Source organism: Ambystoma mexicanum, chromosome 9, assembly GCF_040938575.1.
Source record: "Ambystoma mexicanum isolate Mex_15411 chromosome 9, UKY_AmexF1_1, whole genome shotgun sequence".
Classification (NCBI taxonomy): domain Eukaryota; kingdom Metazoa; phylum Chordata; class Amphibia; order Caudata; family Ambystomatidae; genus Ambystoma; species Ambystoma mexicanum.
Window position 1 is genome coordinate 807,948,087 of NC_090931.1, and position 20,426 is coordinate 807,968,512.

Below are 20,426 nucleotides of genomic sequence, written 5' to 3' on the forward strand. Positions count from 1 at the left end.
CTGGAAGTACCAGATAGACAATGAAAGACTTGAAGAAACCTAGGGGAAGGGAGGTCTCCTTTTCCTGGTGGGACTGTTCCTTTTCTTTTCTGCACCGTAGACATTTGTTTTGGAACTTTGAAAGAAAGCCTTAAGTGTATAGCTTACAGAAATCCCTGAGTTGCACATTCTATTGAGTTTAGCATTTAAGGGTCAGTTTAGGGTTTTTGGACACAGGACGGAGGACTCTTTTGCTTTCATGCTGACACAGTCAGCCCTTAGAAGTTTTGTTGAGGCAGGGAAACCCCTCGTAGAGTTAAAGCGAGGTAGGATTTTCTTCAAACCCTTTCTTTATTTCATCTTAATAAAAGTCTATGACCAAAAACATAATGCCACTATGTCTGACTCTTCCTCTTGATTGCTTACAATACTCAGGAGCAGCTTGTAACTCCTGTTTATCCAATCCTAATTCTGAGGCCTGTCATTGAGGTGTTTCTTGGGTCTCTAGGCGCAGAAGGCTCGGGACCTATTCATGGCCTTACTGGTCCAATTCAAGAGTGGCTAATGCAAAACTGAAGCATGAAGCATGAAAGATTCTGAGAAAATCATAACCACTGCCATTGCTTTGGGCAACCCTTGAAAGGGAAGACAGTAAAAGGGCTTGCATCATACATCAGCCAGGCATGGAGAATAGTGAGGGAGCAGTTTACATCCTGATAGGCATTGATACACTATTGCTTTACACAGACTCATATAAAATAGTGGTAGAATAAAACCATTATTCCAATCACTTCGAGGCTTTGCTTATTTAACTTTATTTGGTAGTTTTATACAGGATGCCACTTCAAAATGCCAGGGAAGGCAAGATGCATACAGTGCAGCTAGGTTTTCTAGACTCTCTGTGTGTTACGTGCTCATATACTTTAACCAGACTCTGGGTATGTTATGGGCCCGATACTAAGTTGTTGGTCAAGGTGTTGCTAACGGTGAACTTACTGAAAGTACAGCCATTTGAGATTTCACAAAAGTGGACGTATGGAACAATTCAAAAACCCTTTCATAGTCTGAGTCTGATGAAGCAAATTCGAGGTCAACAGTTGGACAGTGGCTGGAGAGTCGGAAGTGCTGGTTGTGAGTTGGTAAGTGCAAGTATAGGTATTGACTGTATTTATTTTATTTATTTATTGCATTTATGTAACGCCCAAACCCAGGGTTATCACAGCGTTTGTAAGGAAGTAAACCTGACGTAAGTACATCAAGTGCAACATTATTCATAGTTTTCACAAGTCTTTTGAACGATCGGAAAGAGCATTACTTTCTGAAGTTGGGTAGTAGTGAATTCTAGAGTGAGGGCACTGTGACACTGAAGCACACACTGCCTGCTCTATTGCTCTTTTGTAAATTGAAAATGCCCCAAGAGAGGAAGGGCGGAGGCTGCCTCAAGGGAGTCTGGCTTTGCTTTAAAGGTCCCCCTGTCTATTCTCTGATTTGTTCTTTGATATTACCATTTTAAGATTCGGTTTTTGCTACCCAACAGTTTTTCACAGTATTTTTTTTTTCTCTCGCTTTCTTAGTACCATGGTTTATAACAAACCTTTTACTATATATTTATTGTAAATAAAATATCTAAATTAGAATAAAAGTAAAAATGAACCAATCACAAGATACCTAGTCGCTCACTTAAATAAAGTAAATCATTATATGAAATGGAAATGAATTCCTAATATGTTCCAAGTATCAATTTCCTTTAAATTAGTAAAATTCTTTGCTCAATTGACACGCTTTAAAAACTTAAAAATTGCCAATACCAATGAAACCCGAGACCCGCAAATTCATACCGAGTACAAGACAGGGCTCAATTCACGGCTCGAGTCTGGACCCTGCCCATTACCAGTAGCGATCTGGGTTAGTAGAGTGGTGTTGGTTAGGGTATTTTTTGAGTCACGTTAGCACTTTAAATCTTTTTTAGAATACACAAATATTTGAGATGTGATGTTTTATTGTTTTTTTAGGTATATGAATTGAGATCTTGATGTTGTGTAATAATGTTTTAACAAAATGTATATAATTTCATACTAGCGAGTAGGTTTTTGTCATTGAAGGCTCCTCCACATCTACTAGACATTGTGTAAAAGCTGGGTTCCTGACTACTGCAAATACTGAATAACAGTCCTCCCTCACTTTAGTTGGTCGGTAACTCTCCGGACATAGGGTGGACTTGGAGATGCCCGAATTTTCCAAGGTACACATCCGGAATGTCTTAATTTATAGTGAAGTAATAACACATACCATGCTTTGTTAATCATGGATACCCAGAAGAAATATCACACCACAGTAAGAAAGGGCTATACTGGCTGCCCCAAGCCTGGCTGAAGTTCTGTGGGTGCCCATTTCAACATGATGGTTGGGGGGGAGGGTCCCCCTGCTTAGAGCGAAAACAGTCTGAGGCACCCCGGGGTGTATACATTACAATGGTGACAAAAATGAGGTTAATAGCCACCGATTTCGCGAGACAGCCAGCCAGCAGGAAGCTTAAACTAAATGCCCACTGAAGAGCTCTAACACTTCTTTGTCAGCAAGTGGCTGATGTGGAGCAACCAGTGTTAAAAGGCAATGAGGTGATAACACTTCTGTATATCCTGTGGGAAGAGAAAACACAGCTTGTGTAGAGAAGCGCCTCAATGCTCACATCCGAGGAAATGCCTCCCACTAGGGAAAAAGGCCCAGCACACCTTTTGCAAGGAGAACAAAGTTGTTTCTCACAAAAATACAAGTATGTGCTAGCAAAGAACCCTGCTGCCAGAGAGCACTCTGACGAAAACAGCATAAGCATTGGCTTTTAAAGATTCACAGTGTCACAAGTGACGTACATCACATAAGTTACAAATCCAGATAGCTGGTTGGTGCAACCCTATACACATATAGCCTGCTCCATACGGAATTCCAGGCGATTGGTCCCAGCATCTTCTGGCCATCTTCCATGTGGGGGGATCCTCTTTTGTCATAAAGTACAGAGACTCTATTTGGCAATTTGGTTACACAAATCATTATTACATAGCTCTAAGGTGCTCCTGGTACCAAGGACATGAGCGAGTCGGCTACTTTTGAGGTTGCGATAACTTCTTCAAACATAAGTGAATCCCTTCTCCAATCCCAGACACGCTTTTGCCTCCACAACCTTCTCACCCGCAGTGTAAATTTGTTTCCTTCTCCACTGGCACCTCGCAGCACAAATCACATGAACTGATGGTGGGGCAGTTTGTCCCTGCTCTGATCTTCCTGATCGAATAGCCACTTTACAGTCTTACGACCGGGTGTCTTGGACTGGTCAATGCACTCTGTTTATATGTGAGGTTTGGGGGTCTTGGGTGACCCGCCTGCCCGCTCCATTGTGCTACAATCGCCTCGTCCTAAATCGTCAAGTGGCCCGGGACTTCCGCCCCTGCTTCCCAACACTTGCAATGCGAGCGCTGCAAAGTGCACATTTTAAGCCCCAGAAGATAAATGCAGAAATGTATATATTGCCGTGTTACAAGATTGCTGACTGGTCACATGGGGCCAGTTGCTGCCTCCTCCTCCCGCCCACCCCCCGAGGCTCGAGGACCCTTTCATTTGAGAGTTGAAAGGCCCTGATGCCGTCCCTGGGCTGTCCCCAAATGCAGTCTAGCCAAGTAATAACAAACATAATACTTGGTTCTAAACCAAGTATGCTATGCGTTATTACTTGGCTAGAATGGCATTTGGCTCAAACAATAATATCCATAGAATCACGCAATACCTAGAATTCAAAGTTTTTGAGGGCAATAAAAGAAAATTCAGCACCAAATCCCAGTCTCCAATGAAATTAGATTGTTCACCTTGTATAGAGTAGGTGTTCCCCCTTGCATAGAGTAGATTATCCATTTGAGTACCAAAAACTTCCAGACCTTAGAAAACCATTCACTCGCGTGTGGTGGGTCCTTTTGATTTCCAATTTCTGGGTAATCACCAAAAGAGCCACTAGTTGTAATATAACAAAGGCTTTACGGGTTTCCCTAGAGCTCTGTCGCATATCAGCTTCAATAACCGCCAAAAGACAAGATCTAAAAGTAATAGGCTTTCGTAAACCAAATATTTGTATAATATATGTTAATATCTGCCCAGTATTTCGTCAGCCCTGACCAGCCCCACCATATATGCCCCCAGTCACCTAATATTCCACATTCTCTCCAGTACTGATCAGAGATAGATGATTTCACTTGGTGCAAGCAAGCTGGTCTATAGTGCCATTGGGTAATCAGCTTGTACCAAAATTCTCTGACCTGAATCAACCGCATAAGCTTTGGTATATCCATCCACAGCTCGCCTCACACGTCGTCTGGGAGCAGCTCCTCCAGTGTCAGCTGCCTACGCTATTTATATTTTAGTGGTATTTTGGGGATTGTATCGGCCATCATTTTATGAAAATTTGAGATGAGCGCTTTGTTTCCGGGAATGGAAGTAACAAACTTTTCGAATGGAGTTAAATGCTGCTTTCTTGTTTGGGGGGGGGGCTAATATCCAATGCCGAACCTGGAAATATTTAAATCAACTAGCCTCCTCCAATCCGAATTCTACTTTACACTGTATGAATGACTTAGGGTCATTACCCTGAAACATATCCTGCAATCTAACGCAGCCAGCCTGTTTCCATTTACCAAATGCACGAGGTTCATTGCCTGGGGAGAATCGTGGGTTAAAGAATAAAGGCGTAAGGGGTGAGAGAAAAGTCGTCGAATGATATTTCTTAACTGCTGTATCCCAAACTTCAACCAGACTCATGATTCGACTCGGAAGCATATTAGGGGGCCAGTCCTGTTTGGGCAACAGCTTATCTCCAAGCCGTAGCCCACCCAATGCCCTCTCCAGCTGAACGCATCTTTTCCCAGAACCTTCGTCACACCAGTCTTTTAGCACCCGTATTTGGGCAGCATGATAGAATTTCAGGAAGCTTCGGGAGACCTAGACCTCCTCTTGATGTGGGAGTCATTAATGTATCCAAAGCTAATTGTGGAGCCTTATTAGTCCATATAAATTTTGAAATCACCCGATGCAATTTTTAAAAAAAGGAAACAGGAATCCGGATGGATTGGCAACGCTTGAAACATATAAAGGGCCTAAGGCAGAATAACTATTTTTACTGAATTGATTCTACCAACCCAAGAGACCACTACCGGTCCCCATTTTAACAGTTGTCTTGAATTTCTTTTACCGGGGGGGGGGGTGGGAGTTGGCCCAATTTAACCCTTCTAATGTAGCGGTGATAAGTTACCCCAAGCAATTTAATCCCTTCTTGAGCCCATCCGAATTGTGTATGTGATTGTAGAAGCTGCACATCATTAATGGGTAGGGATAGATTTAAGATTTCTGATTTGGTTATTTATTTTTAAACCTGCGACTGTCCCAAAATGTTCTAGTTCATATACGGCCCTTTGCAATGTTTTCAAGGGGTCAGAAGCCAAGAGCAACATATCGTCTGCGTATGCCATAATTATGTGTGAACCACTTCCAAAATCTATCCCACAAATGGCGTGTCTGCCTGTCTGAACAGGAGAGGCTCCAAATACAGTGTGTATAAAAGCAGTGACAATGAACACCCTTGTTTGGTCCCACGTTGTAGTTCAATGGGAGAAGATTAATAAATAATCTAGCACTAGGCTGCACGTAATTAGCCTTTATCCTCTCAATGAACTTTGGCCCAAACTCCATCACCGCCAAGGTCAGAAAGAGAAACGAACACTCGACCCGGTCAAAAGCTTTCTCAGCATCTAGAGCTAAAAGGGCCACTGGGATATTTGTCTTTCCTATTTTCTCCAGGATGTAACACGTTCTTCTTATATTGTTGTGCGTCTGTTGTTGTTTCATAAAGCCTGATTGGTCTGCATGTATTAATAAGGGCAGTAACTCCTCCATCCTATTAGCTAAAACTTTAGTATACATTTTTGCGTCCAAATTTATTAAAGCTACTCGATCTTTACCCGGTTTTGGGAATAAAATAATTTTAGCTTCCTCCATAGTGGCGGAAATGTGACACGATTGTATGAAGGAATTAGATAATTGTATTAATCCGGTAGCTGAAATAGGTCGGTACATATTATAAAATAAAGCTGGGTATCCATCAGGGCCTGGTGATTTATTCAACAGAAGGGTACGTATGACCCTTATAATTTCCTCTTGAGTGATGTCCGTTTCCTTAGGCCCTATCTGCCTGTGCTATTTGGGGGAGGATGACCCCCTCTAAGTACTCGATCTGGAATGTTGAATCCAGAGATTCTGACTGATATGAATTTGAGTGCAAAGTATGGAATTGTGAAATGATATGGGGAGTTTCGGTTATCATCTCGCCTGAGGAAAGCCAAATCTTTTGTATAAACTGGGATGCATCTTTCTGCCGAAGTTGTCGAGCTAATGGTCGATCTGACTTATTAGGTTTTACTAAGTAGCTTTGTTTAAGGCACAGCAGAGATTGTTCTACTTTTTTTGTTTTGAAGTAAATTGAATCTGCCTGCCACCGTTCTAAAAGCTTTCTGTGTGGACGACCCCAGATTTTTACCAATTTTTCCATTGTGCATCTCAAGTCTTCCTCTAATTCAATTTTTAGAGCCCCTTTTTGTTTGTGCTTAATGGCATTTTCAGCTATCGGCACCCCCCTTAAAGTCTTAAAGGCATCCCAAATCACATTTGCGGGAGTCTCCTCAACAGGATTAAGATCCAAAAACTCCTTTATCCTCTATTTGATTCTGTCTCTAGCTAACTGATACCCGCTCCCTCCCCGCCCAACAGCTCAGACGGGAATCTCCAAGCCCATAATCTTAGTTTCCCCCGTGGTGTATTCAACAATGTTGAGATTGGTGCATGGTCTGATAACGTTATCGTATGATGCTTAATTTGAGTAATCTTGCCTAAGAGTGGAGTTGAGACCCAGGCATAATCTATATGCCAAAAGGAGCGATGAACATGAAAATAGAACGTGTTTCCCTTATCAGACCCTCTAAGAGTCGACCAAACAACAAGTAACAACAAATCTGCAAATTTGTGCTTAAGTGTAATAGATGGATGCGGTTGGGCATAGCGTCTAACTATACTACAATCCCGAATCGGGTCCCACGCAATATTAAAATCTCCAAGAAATATTTTTTCACCCTCCCTAAAAGACTCCAGATGCATAAAAGTTGATTTTTAAAAGCCCTCTTGGTCCACATTGGGAGCATATATTGATGCGACAGTAAGTGTCAGTGAGCCCACCACCAGGATTGCACATATTTAACGGCCCTCTTTATGATCCTTAGTACGTACCACTTTAATTTGGTGACCTGACCGAATTGCTATAAGTACACCGGCCACCTTCCCTGTGGTGTTTGCTTAAAAAATAACAGGGTAACATTGCATCCGCAATGTATGTCCATATACTTTGCGGATATGAGTCTCTTGGAGTGCCACCAAGTCGGGTTGGTAATGTGCCAGTAAGAAGGCTTCCAGCTTTCTACATTTTTACAAGGTGTTAAGGCCCCTAATATTGATCGTTAGGCAGTTGAATTGAGTTGACTTAGATGAGACATGACTGATGCGAATGAATATCTGTACCTGTGCCAACATATATATGTCAAAGATAACCATGCACTATGGTCGTCTCTCCCTCCACCCCACTGGTTTGCACACCCTCCCCTAACCCCAGCATCACCCCATCCCCTCACCTGAGAAGTCCCCTGGTGAGAAACACAGTACCTAATGTATCCTGTGGTAACAACCCTCAGCTGTGATCCAACTTCTTCCCCAGGTCGAAGTGCGGGGTATCTTATAACCCCCATTGGTTACCTGAACAGATAGATTCCAAGATTGACATTCCGTGATGTAGGTGCTTTCTCTGTTGTAATGTCTCTATATAGGTGCTTTTGAAGTTGGTCCTCTCAAGCAGGTTTTCTAATCCGCTTTATGAGGACTCCTGTTTCTTCTTCCATACCTGTGCATGGAAGACCATTCCCAGGGTTTAGATTGTTTGATGGAGCGACGATCCCCGTCTTCCGCTGAGCCCGTAGCTGTATGCTCGTCAATTTTTAGGAGGGCAATACCTGCTTCCTGGGAGGAGATCCTGTGTTGTCTTCGTTCTATAGCAAAGACTAATCCGAATGGAAGTTTGTATTTGATACCACGTGATTGTAGGGTTTTGACCACAATCCGCAAGCCTATGAGCTTTTGGAGGGTTGTTTGCGACAGATTTAGATACCATTGGATTTCCGTCCCATTATAAGCTATTGGTGTCGATTTCCACGCCATTCTAAGGATGTGTTGCTTTTGTGGATAAGATGCACAAGCTGCAAGTACATCTCAAGGTCGAGCATCGGGGTCCGTTCTCTTCCAGCACGTCCTGTGAACCCGATCTAGCAGAATATTGACAGCCTCTTCCTCTGAGTAAATCTGCAAAGATATGCATTATAGTGTCCTTCAGGACAGAGTCCAGAACTGTTTGTGGAAAGTTTTTGATGCCCCCTATTTCCGGCTTCCCCTCACGCCGTCTAGTGCCCCTTGGCAGATGTAATCTCCTCCGGCTCGATGGGCAAACAATACAGCGGCGCGCAGAACCCTCTCTTCACACACGGGAACCGCTGCCACAGTTAAAGCGAAGGGGACGTCCCCGCCTCTTCTGAGACTCTACTGCCTCATTCCAGGTCGCCATGGAATCAGTCCCACTCAACATTCAGGGAAAGGCCTGCAATTAGTAGTGCCGAACATAAATTGGTTCTATTTCGAGATGGGGCACACCCACGCATGTCTTCACAGTGCGGTGACCATCTTGGAATCCAAAGGACACCTTTTGATCCTTTTCCTTGGACACATGCATGTTCAAATCTAGATGTAACCTTCGACCTAGAACTTCAAGAGTTGGTAAGAGATTCAGGGTCTGATTCTGAACTTATGTTATGTTATTTTGCATTTATATGGCGCCTTATATACCATTGGTATGGTCTGAAGGTGCTGGTAGGTTGAAAGCCCTTGGGAACCAAAGTTCAAGTCAGTAGAGAGAGTAGATAGTCAAAGGTGCATGTGAGCACCGGGTATGTGTGCAGCTGGTGCGGTATTCGTGTAATAGCTGCTTTTTAGCGGTAGGTGTGGTGGTGGTTGAGAGATCAGGAGTATGTGTTTGTTCTGGCAGGATTTATCCAGACCGAATGTGGCTGCGTTAGGCCTGAGGAGAACGCCTTGCCGGGGGATGTGTAACCAGCAGTGTTTACTTAGAATGATGGGGAGTGAGCGGCGGATGTTGGTATGAGAACAGTTATACCGAATGGTGTCATAGTATCTCTGTGTTCTAGTTGAGTGGTGGTGTAAAGAAGAGAGTAAGCATGGTGGTGTGATATGATGGGTTATATGCTCTTTCAAACGTTCCCTACATTCCAAACCGTACTATGTACATCATGCAATTCTATGCGCTCCAGTCCATTCCATGCACTCTTATTCATTCCATGCACCCGAGTCTGCTCTACACACTCCGGTCTGCACGATGCACTCATGCACCTCAGTCCGCCCTACATACTCCTGTCTGCCCCGCGCATGCACTCCTGTCTGCCCCGCGCATGCACTCCTGTCTGCCCCGCGCATGCACTCCTGTCTGCCCCGCGCATGCACTCCTGTCTGCCCCGCGCTCGCACTCCTGTCTGCCCTGCGCTCGCACTCCTGTCTGCCCTGCGCTCGCACTCCTGTCTGCCCTGCGCTCGCTCGCCTGTCTGCCCTGCGCTCGCACGCCTGTCTGCCCTGCGCTCGCACGCCTGTCCGCCACCCGCACGCCTGTCCGCCACTCGCACTCAAAGACCGCTCTATTTACTTCAATCCATTTCGTGTATTCTAAGTTGTTTTATGCACTCCATCTACAAATTTCGCCCGTAGCATCTTCATAATTCATCCGTTCCATCCACCTATTTCACACGTACCATCCACCTACGGCACCCGATCCATCCACATATGTAAGCCGTTCCATCAACGTACGTCACCCGTTCCTTCAACGTACGTCACCCGTTCTATCAACATCCAGCACGCATTCCATCCATATGTGATCAGTTCCATTCACATATATAATTATCCGTATAGAATTCATCTACATACTTCACTCGTTCCGTCCGCTCTTCGCATTCAGAAGCTCTACGTACTTATCCATTCTACACACTCATCCATACTGCGTAATGCAATCTGCACTCATTTGTTCTACATACTCATCCGCTCTACGCAACTCGTCCGCTCTACGCAACACGTCTGTTCTCTCTGGGTACTGGTTCACTCCGCTCTAGGCACTCATTCGCTCTAGGCACTCATTCGCTCTAGGCACTCATTTGCTCTAGGCACTCGTCCGTTTTATGCCCTCACACACACTATGCATTCACCTGTTTTGCTCACTCTCCTGCTCTACCCACTCACCCCTCTACACACGCACTCACCCCCTCATCCCCTCTATGCACGCATTCACCCCCTTATCCCCTCCACGCGCTCATCCCCTCACCCCCTCCACGCGCTCATCCCCTCATCCCCTCCACGCACTCATCCCCTCCACGCGCTCATCCCCTCCACGCGCTCATCCCCTCCACGCGCTCATCCCCTCCACGCGCTCATCCCCTCCACGCGCTCATCCCCTCCACGCGCTCATCCCCTCCACGCGCTCATCCCCTCCACGCGCTCATCCCCTCCACGCGCTCATCCCCTCCACGCGCTCATCCCCTCCATGCGCTCATCCCCCCCAACGTGCTCATCCACCCCAACGTGCTCATCCGCCCCAACGCGCTCATCCGCCCCAACGCGCTCATCCGCCCCAACGCGCTCATTCCCTCTATACGCTCATCCACTCTATACGCTCATCCACTTTATACATTCGCTAGGTCTGCACATTCATCTGCTCCAGTGATCTACACACTCTCCTCACTTCCGTACTCATCTGCTATCCATACTCATCCGCTCTACATACTCCTCCGCTCTACATTCTCTCTACATTCTCATCCGGTTTACACTCACCTGTTCTGTACATTCATCAGTACTACGCACTCGTGCGTTCTACTTGCTTCTCTGTATTTACGCACTCATCCGCTCTACACGCATGTCCGCTCTACACTCGCAAACGAAAAGTAGTGTGGAAAGCTGAAGTTGTTCTCTTTCTGAGGTGGTTGGAAGTATTGGAGGGGAGATGTCCTGCTTTCCTGCGACAAAAACTGCTAAAATCTCTCATTGTGGCAGAAAGATGTGCATCAGTGGCAGTACGAGCATTTCCTTAAAGACTGCCACTTTTCTAACTTGCGAACATGTCCTTAGTGTTCAGCAATTTAGAAAAGTGGTGTTGCAGTCCGGGAAATGCTGTATTCAGGCAAGGGAAAAAGGTAGAGGATAATGACGCCTCAGAGGTGTCGTAGTGTATTTCCTTTTGTTTACATGCAAAACCACTGCTTTTGAAAGGAGAATCCCTTTGCAGTTCCTGCCCTGCAATCCTCATAGTTGCTAAGGCAGTTATCAAGCAGTAAATCGGGCTCAAGTTGTGGCTTTGATGCCAGACCACAACATTAACACTTTAACAGAATATGGTGTTTTTAAGGAAACCCATTCCTATGTTTGCATTCACCTCAAACTCAGGGCCACAAAGATCAGCACATTCCTAGCTGTCTGGATGTTTGGCACTAATCTTCGGACCATCATTTCTTCTTTAATACTGTTTTCACCACCGGGGAAATCCCCCATCTACCTCACCTCTGACATGTTTTCACAATAATGTTCATAGTATTTCAAATGCTTGCATTTCAACTTGGGATTGTTCCTTCGGTGAAAGGAAAAATATAGGCTACTGCCATACACATCTCACTTGACGCTCCCGATGCCAGACAAACATTGGCCAGACAGAGCTCATCACACACACACACTAGCAAAATGTACCTGTTCCGAACGGGTTCTGTAGAAAGACAGGACAACACTCATCCATTGTTGAAAATAAAAGATCCTGTAGATCGCTACTCAGATTGGCTTATCAATTGATGTGCTTTGCACCCTAAAGTAAACTGCACTGAGAATGGACACGTGTGGCTGGTAGAGATTCCTTTGAGCAGACGTTTGGGGCAGGCGAGAGTTGGCGTGCTGCTGCATACTGGGTCCTCCTGTGCTCTCTCCCCACCTGTCGCCTCACCGTGGCTTGGTGCAGTTCGTTGCTGTGCATTGCAGTGCAAATATCTAAGAAACCGTGCATCCTAGGGCCTTGAAACGTGGTTTTGGGACATTGAGTTTTGTCCCTTTTGTCGAGATCGGTCCTTCTACGATAACATTGATGTTTTGCCGTTTTCAGGCAACCGTCATGTTTGAAGGTGCTGAAATCCAGGGAAAGAGGTGGGCTGTCCAAATGTAATGTAGCCGGTAATGTCCGAGGGGTCCTAACAGGTAACTATGCAAAATGTGGTGCAGATTGGTGAAACTGTGTGGAATTGTATAAGGATCAACGCTTCGCTCAAGCCACAAACAAATGTTGACTTTTAGAACTATAGATAGCACTTTATATTTGAGCGGATTTCATCGGTTTGTAGTGCTGCCACAAGATGGCACTTTTCGCAGCAAATTGTTGATCGGGGGGAACGTTTGTGAAGATGAAAGCATGTGAGGCTTTGATGTGAATTTTTACTTGCTATCTTTTTTTCTTCTAGGACAGTCACGGGCCCAAACTACAGTATTGAACATATTTTCGGATTATGACTACAACAGGTCTGTGATCACCATATCAGCCCCCATTGATGGCTTGGGTAGGTATTTTTGCGCATTTTTACATGTGTGTATTATTTATGACCCTCTATGGGCGTCCTCCTGCTAGAGGCACACGTCCTGGGGACTGTGTCCCACCCTGGACTTGAAGTGCCGCAGTTTTCTGCTACTTGATATCATATAATATGATATGGCATTTATAATGCACCTATACACAAGTGTCTCAAGGAGCGACGAGGCAAGGGAGGGGAACAGAGGGAGGACAGACAACGAGCCTACTAGGCCAGGTGTCATTCAGATCTCGCAAGTGCGGTGGAAGGGGGCAGGGACAGTGCAATAAATGGAAAAAGATGAAAACAATAAGTAACGGCCAGCATGTGGCAAGTGCATGGGTAAGTGCAGACATCGGGTGTCAAGGGCTGGTAAGGGGACTGTAGGGATACAGAACAGTCCCCAAGTGCAGGTGTTGCCGGGTGTGCAGTGCAGTTGTGACGCTGGCAGGGGAGGGACCTGGGCCCGAGATCAGGTGGTGTCTAGGTAGCCAGTGCAGTTCCAGTTCCAGCCAGGAGGTAAGCAGGGGAGAGGAGGAGAAAAAGTAGAAACAAAGAGAAAGGTTTTGAGGTGCTTCCAGAACCAGAGATGGTTCTCCTCAAGTTTAAGGGAGGCAGGGAGGCTGTTCCAGGGGGAGGCACCAGCCGAGTAAAGAGATCTACCACCAACTCGTTGCTTGGAGAAGCGACTAACCCTGAGGGAGTTGGAGGCGCATGAGCGAAGAGCTTGAGAAGGAAGATATTTAAGATGTTGTTTGCACGATTTACTTGCTTTCTGTGTTTTGTGATTTGTGTTTCTATTGCCTTATTTTTGTGTCTCTGAATTCTTAGCATATTGTGTTCATCGTGAAGGAGTGCTTGTGAAATCACTGATTGATTGTACATTATGTGGTTTCAAAATCGGTTTTGCGGTGCGTCTTTAGATGGGTATGAAATCTGCTGCTTTAGAGTTGAAAAAATGTGATGTAATTGGACCCGCAGGATTGCATTTTTTCCATTTGGATGGCTTCTTGGGGCAAAGGTACTGTAAGAGAGACTAAAGGCACGGTTGGGTTTGTGGGGGAGAAGAGCGATAGGCAACATGTGTAATCTGATATGTTGATGCTTCCAAATCGCACACGTACACATGTAGTAGTAACATTCGTGAGTGGTTCGGAACTTCGGGCACATGGCTAATTTGCTGAGGAGTGCCAACAACCCGCAAGCATATATCGGCCTAGGGTGTTCCCTGTGCTGTACTCTGGTGAGTTGTGGACGAGGTCTAGAGTTTGCTGGCTGTTTGTTTAGATAGGGGAGGGGCGGCGGACAGGTTGCTGCAGCGTTTGACCACCCAGCGTGTCTAGTGTAAGGTGGAAAGAAAGGCAGGAGTGGGATATGGAGGGAGGGAGGGAGGGAGAGAGTGGAGGTGGGCCACTCTGCAGTGCAGAGAGCCGTCATAGGACCCACTTAACAAGTACCTGGTAATCCCTGCAACCAAATTTTCTACACAGGCGCACTGGGGACCCCTGCACCACAGAAATAAATGTCTGTAGTGTTCCACTATACAAGTGACTTAGATTAGAATTAGTAACAATGTTAATGAACATACCTAATGTACAGAATGTCTATGCACAGAACTAACAACATAACATCGAAAACCCAATCTGATCATAACTTTCTCAATCGTGTGCAGTACGTTTTTATTATCTTTGTATATTTATAACAGCCTGGTTACAGAGTAGGGTACAGGCGTTTGGAAATGTTTTTATTTTTAAAATACTGATTTTAGTGTTGGGGGCCTCAGAAAAGTTATTTTTAGTGGGGCTAAAGGGGGAGGGTAAAGTTAATCCAAAGCAATACCCCCATGTTTAGGTGACTCTGAGGATGTTGTACTCTATTTGATGAAACTATTTATATCCTACATCTTTTTCACCTATATATGTTTCCATTCTACTTTTCCACTTTCAAAATAATGAATGCAACTTTGTCATGTAAATTCAGTTCAGGAAACGTGAGAGGGTGACCTGGAAGGGAATACTGTAGGTTGAATACAGCCAAATAGAAATCACCCACTTGAGGCACAGCCAGCCTGAAGGGAAGTCTGGTGTGCGATGTGACATTTTACAGGTCATCAAACGGAGAGATTTTAGGAATATCTTGTCACATGCCCTAAAAGTGGCAAGACTTGGCCCGATGCTTTCGGTCTTTTAGATGTCAAAAGTGAATGCTGCAGGGTAAGGGAGTTTGTATTACTGCTAAGAGTTTCCATGGGACCTCAGCTAAGTGCTTGTGTTGGTTCCCAATATAGGAAAGCTAGTGCTCCTTACCTTCCTCATAGTCACCCATTGGTGGAGGTGGGCACGTAGTCCGGACCAGTCTTTCCGAGGGCATTGGGGATAGCGAGATACAGGTTAACACAGGCTTTGAATAGATGGAGGGTCCAGACTGAGGTGAAGTGTATACACTTTATATATCTTAAAGGTAGTGTAAGGGATAGAAGCCGGGGACCGACGCAAAGGTGGCATGATTGTTGGCATACACTTTTATTGGCCCCTTCTTCTGGACACTGGGTTATAGTTCCAGTTGACATGTGGGAACTGTGCGTGGGAGAATGACTCCCTTCAACAGGTCTCAGTTCCTTACCAGGATACAATACTAAGTTCCTTCTTGAGATGCTGAAATTCTCAGTTCAAACCCAAAAGTTCCAACTCAAACATCATTCCTTATTGCCCATAGTTTTCCTCACTATTGGGTTCCTGGAGGTTGTCCTCCTTCTCCAGGTAGCTTGTTCTGAAAACGTTCACGGTGCCAGGGGAATGACTCCTTTCCCCGGGCCTTCTCCTGCTTTGTTTCACGGTAAACAACACCAGAGGGTAAGGCTTCCTTCCCCTGATTTCATTTGGCTTGCAGTTTCACAATGGTAGGGGGGGAATTGCCCTCTTCCGCCAGGCCCTTCCCAGGTCCAGGAAGGCTGGGGGAATGACTCGCTTTCCCTGGTCTTTCTTATATATTGTAAGGTAGTCCACAATACCAGTGGAATGTCTCCCTTCCCCTGGCCATTTGCTTTGGCATGCAAATCTCCCACTGGTTTCCCAATTCTATGGGTTTTGGTCCCAAAACCTGCATTTCTTTCTCTCTGCTGTGGACAGACCTTGTTCAACACCCTACCAGGCACTGTGAGGAGGAAGAAGGTGATTTAAGAGATCTTCTTTTTTGGGTGCAGTCCCAGGCCCGTCTTTCCACTTCTCTGGGTTTTGGCAGACCTGGTTTACAAGGTACTGTCACAAGGAAGATCGCTTAGGTTGTTGCTCGTTATGGGTTGTGGGTCTCCAACATGTCTTTCTTTAATCTTTTGCCCTTTGGGCGCCCCACCAACCGCCCTGACCACCCAGAGATCTGCAGGGTGCTTACTGGTGGCATCCAGTCGTTTGTGGGCTTCTCCACATTCTAGTTCGGGTCTCTCTTGGCTTCTCCAGGGGCTGCTGTGGCTCTGCAGTGTTCCCTTGTTCTCGGGCTGTACGTCTCCTGCTGACATCGGCACCAGCTTCCTCGATCGGCTTGTTGCCCTTTGCGTCTCCTCCTTTGCCAGTCCGTCCACAGCAGACCTTTTAGGGACTCTTCTCCCTGCAGGTAAGTGTCCCCTCTCTGCTCTCCTGGTTTCTCTGATGTGTCCGGCTTCAAATCTCCCGGTTTCTCCACTGCGTTTCTGACAATATTGGTTGTCCTTCTTGTCTTGTATTAACAGGTTGTTTCATACCTCCTCTGAAGTAGCTAAATTGCTTTGGTTCTGCGGGGCCATCTGCACGGCTCTATGCCTCTTCCTCATTTTAGTATCAACTTGGAGATCTTCCAGTGAGTAAATAGGTTTCTCCTTGGTCACAGTACTTATAGGATACTCTTCTCTGGTGGAGCCTACACTCTTCCTTGTCTCAGCACTTAGATCTACAAAAACATATAGGAATATTAGGGATAGTGTTGGTGTCATGGGGATAGGAAGGTATGTCAGGGTATTGTCGGTTATGTGGATACCATGTTCTCCCCAGGTCGTCGCTAGTCCTGTAGGGGATTTCCCTCCCCATGGGATCCACCAGCTGAGTACCACCTGCAGGGGCACTATTGGGTAGCTGCCTCACCTCCCTGACCTCATGGGAAGGGGCTCCCCATAGGGAAGAAGTGACGACATCTGGGGATTTGTCACAGTAGGTAAACATTTAATTCAAAGTAGTAGCCCAGGTCTTTAGATGGATGCACTCATTCTCTGCTAGCTTTCAGGATTGGAGACAACCTTAGGCTCATGGTCTGTTGCTGGGCTTACCGGGTTTGTTATTATTTGTGATGGGTGTTAATCCCATGGGGATACTGGAACACTGACATGTCCACTGTGTGCAATGCTTCCTGGGATACAGGTCCGGAGCTGATGTGGTTGGTCATTAGCAGAGCAATAAATGTTCCTGGTGCTGGGCATTTAATGGGGGGAATAAGCAGGGTACATAGAGTTCTTCCTTTCCATGTTTCTGGACACCTCCTGGTGATATTGACTACTGCTGTGAGAGACTCGGTCGCTGAAGCCGGGTTAAGTCAGAAGAAAGCTAATTTCTTCAGATTTCATCAAAAGCATTGTCTGATGCCCAGGACCCTTGAGGTCAAGGGTCTTGCCTTTTCAAACAGAGCTGTAAAACACTTCACATATCTGGTTAGAGCTTTCAGGTGTCTCGTTTGTGTGCATGCCAAGCTTGTAGTGTTGCAACAGCTGATGAAAAGGTCTTAAATGTGGAGGAGTAGCTGAAAGGAATAGAGAGCATCTGTTAGATGTGAAGAATCATGCGGATCCCTCATTAAAACCCTGCCTAAAGTTTCCTCCCAAGTGGCCAGGGGAGGGCAGATGCTTCCTGATCTCAACCCTCAGGATGGTGTACTGCGGGAGGATCACCTTGGTTGAGACATGGCCCAGGATAGTGAGGAGATTCTGTGGGATTTTCCTATGAAGGGAATATTCTTACTCCTATGCCAGAGGAGCTTATTGCTTATCATTTAAATATCTCTCAACCTCCTGCTAAAACTAAGGTTGTAACGGCCAAAGAAAGAATCTTATTTTTATCCCTAAAATCACATGTCCTCCTCAATATCAAGTGTTACCTTCTCTAGCACATCTTCCTCCAATAGAGTTAAAACCTGTGGCCACTCCATTAAAAATACTAAGGAAATTAAATCTACCCTTAAAAAGATACCAAAAGTAGAAAAGTCGAATTTATAGAAAATGAACTATATGTCCCAGAATCCCATAGGGACCGAGACGAAGAAGAGGGCCAAAGAGGCATGTAGAAGTAGAGGACAGGCAATTAGGCCTAACAGCCTTTGCCAGGGTAAAGCAATTAATGATTTTAGCCTGCACCTGAAATCAATTTCCCTAAGAGGCAAAAAAGTCTGCAGCAGGATGGGAAAGAGAGAAGGAGCTGGAGCAGGAGCTTGGAAGGCTAGCAGTAGTAAAAGGAGAAGAACACAAGGCTTGTAGTTCATGAGGTAGTGTGATCTCTTAAGGGACGCTGGGACATGGAGAGAGCAGATTTCACATGCAAGTTCTGAGAGGGACCTGTGTTCACAAAACCTGCCTTTCCATGGCTGCACTGAGAGAAACGTGTTGAAAGTGAAGGTCTTCCCAGGTGCGCATAGTGGCTGTAATTGCAGAGCCGTGCTGAAGCCTGAGGCCTGTAGCAAGAAGCAAGCCAAGGGACGGAGGGTGCAGGAGACTCAATGTTGGCGTGGCTGGACCGGAGACACCCGTGCTGCAGAGGGGTCTGGGTCACAAGGGTGGCTTAAGCCGTAGAAGAAGCAGCAGAAGTCTGGAAGTTGAATCAGCCTGCAACCGCAGTGTTCCTGGAGCCGGTGAGTAAAGCTTGGCACTCAGGTTCACTCTTGAACTCTTGCTGGTAACTGTTACTGGCGCTAAAGTGGCTCGTGTAAGAGTGGAAGTGAGTAGAAGTTGTTTGTCGTTGTGAAAGCTGTTTTTTACAATGGAAATATTGCGCACACTGTGAGTAAATCTATAGTGCTCACATTTGAAGAAAAGCCTTTCATTTCCCATTGTTGAATGTTTTGATATTACTGTGGTGGTTGCGTGTCTCCAATGAAAAGGGGGAACGTTTTCAAAAGTCTCAGACAACTCTGAAGCTAATTTTAAATTTGTTACAGAACCTTACGACATCAAGGGAAGGTCGCGTGTGACCAATTACGATTCCCGGCCGGAGTAGAAAGTATCTGCGTTAATACATGGTAACACAAACTCTTACAGACAATTGAAGTTGGAGATCTACCTGAAAGAGTGGTCGCGTATACCAAAAAAAATTCCTTTGAAACTGAACTTTGTAACTCTGAGAACAAATATTCTTTAAAAGCAGTTGTTATATTAATAAGGAGAACTCGCATAACTGAAGCCAAGAGGCAAACTCTTTCGATAGTGAAGAAAACCCTGTTTAAAGCAATTCACCCAACCGGGAAAGTTATTAAAGGTCCAGTATCCTCTGATAAAAGTGAGAAATTGTTATCTGAAGTTAGTAGTGTGGCAATACAGCTTCAAGGTAGCTACTGGAACCAAGAAGTTGTATACAAAACTGGGGAAGGGAGCTGGGTGCCTGTAAGAAGATTAAACAAATAACCTGTAATGCTGGGACTGTTGAAGCGGGAAGAAAGTCAGTCTGGAAGCAGAGGCAATCCTTGTGGCAGTAAGGCAGACTGAAGAGGGAAAGAGGCTGCCCTTTTCATGGAAACGTAGAAGAGCACCTTGCCTACTTGTATGGGTCGAAGTGTCTTTCTTCAAAATGCCTAGCCATTCACATATATAAATTTCAAACAGAAGTACCAGAACTGTGGTTGTTTATAAGACGGTCAGCAGATGCCACCATGAAGTTGATAGAAGTAGTGGCAGACTGTGGAACCAAGGAGTCAGGTTTCCATAGTAATAGTAGTAGAAAGGTGGTTGTTAAGAGGAGTACAACAACCCAAGAAGAAGCATCCTGACAATTAAACCAGCTGTACTGCAGAGGTTATGAACGTTTGTAGAATTGTAGAAGAAGTAGCTAATCTATTTTCTGAAATGTAACACAGCAATCCTGGAAGGAAGACGTCCAGGATTACCAGTGGTGCTATTTCCTTGGCTAAAATTGGAAAGGGATTTTTTTCAACTGGAAGCTGAAGAACTGTTACCAGTGGATTTTCGTTTGGTTAAGTTTTGTTTAATTTGGAATTTAGAACAATAAAGTCTTTAGAATAAATAAATGCCCGCCTCCGCATATACGACGACAATATATGAGAGTCAGATTTAATTTGTGGCACACCCGTGATGTTTTACAGAGGCGAAAACAAATTGCCCCCGCATGAGAATTTTTGTCGCTACTGCCTAAATGTACAACAGAATGAAACTCTGCAACACTTAGTTGTGGCGTGCCCTGGCCTGTATACTTTGCGCATGAAACTGTTTCAAAATGTACTTGTCTTCTTCTCTGAGCCAGATGAGGGAACACTTTGGAAATCTCTCTTTACAAGTCCTAGATTGGCTGTGAAGGTAGCTATTGTACATTTCTTTAGAGTCAATCGTCCCAGATGTTTCTTCTGTATAAATGTATAAAACATCTAAGAAAAACTGGGAAGTGAGATGCATTTTAGAAAAATAATTGTGTGTAAATGTATTATTTT

The 20,426-nt window shown here is 45.2% G+C and overlaps 1 protein-coding gene across 3 annotated transcripts in view; it reads left to right on the forward strand.

The window, feature by feature from the left end:
- FTCDNL1 (formiminotransferase cyclodeaminase N-terminal like) overlaps nucleotides 1–20,426 on the forward strand; it is a 286,417-nt gene that overhangs the window by 66,169 nt on the left and 199,822 nt on the right. For all 3 annotated transcript variants that reach the window (XR_011274691.1, XM_069615800.1, XM_069615801.1), the window contains exon 3: nucleotides 12,654–12,749. Coding sequence is in view for 2 of the 3 variants with exons in the window: in XM_069615800.1 (XP_069471901.1) it covers nucleotides 12,654–12,749 (96 nt within the window). In the remaining variant the exon portion in view is untranslated. The remainder of the gene's footprint in view (nucleotides 1–12,653; nucleotides 12,750–20,426) is intronic.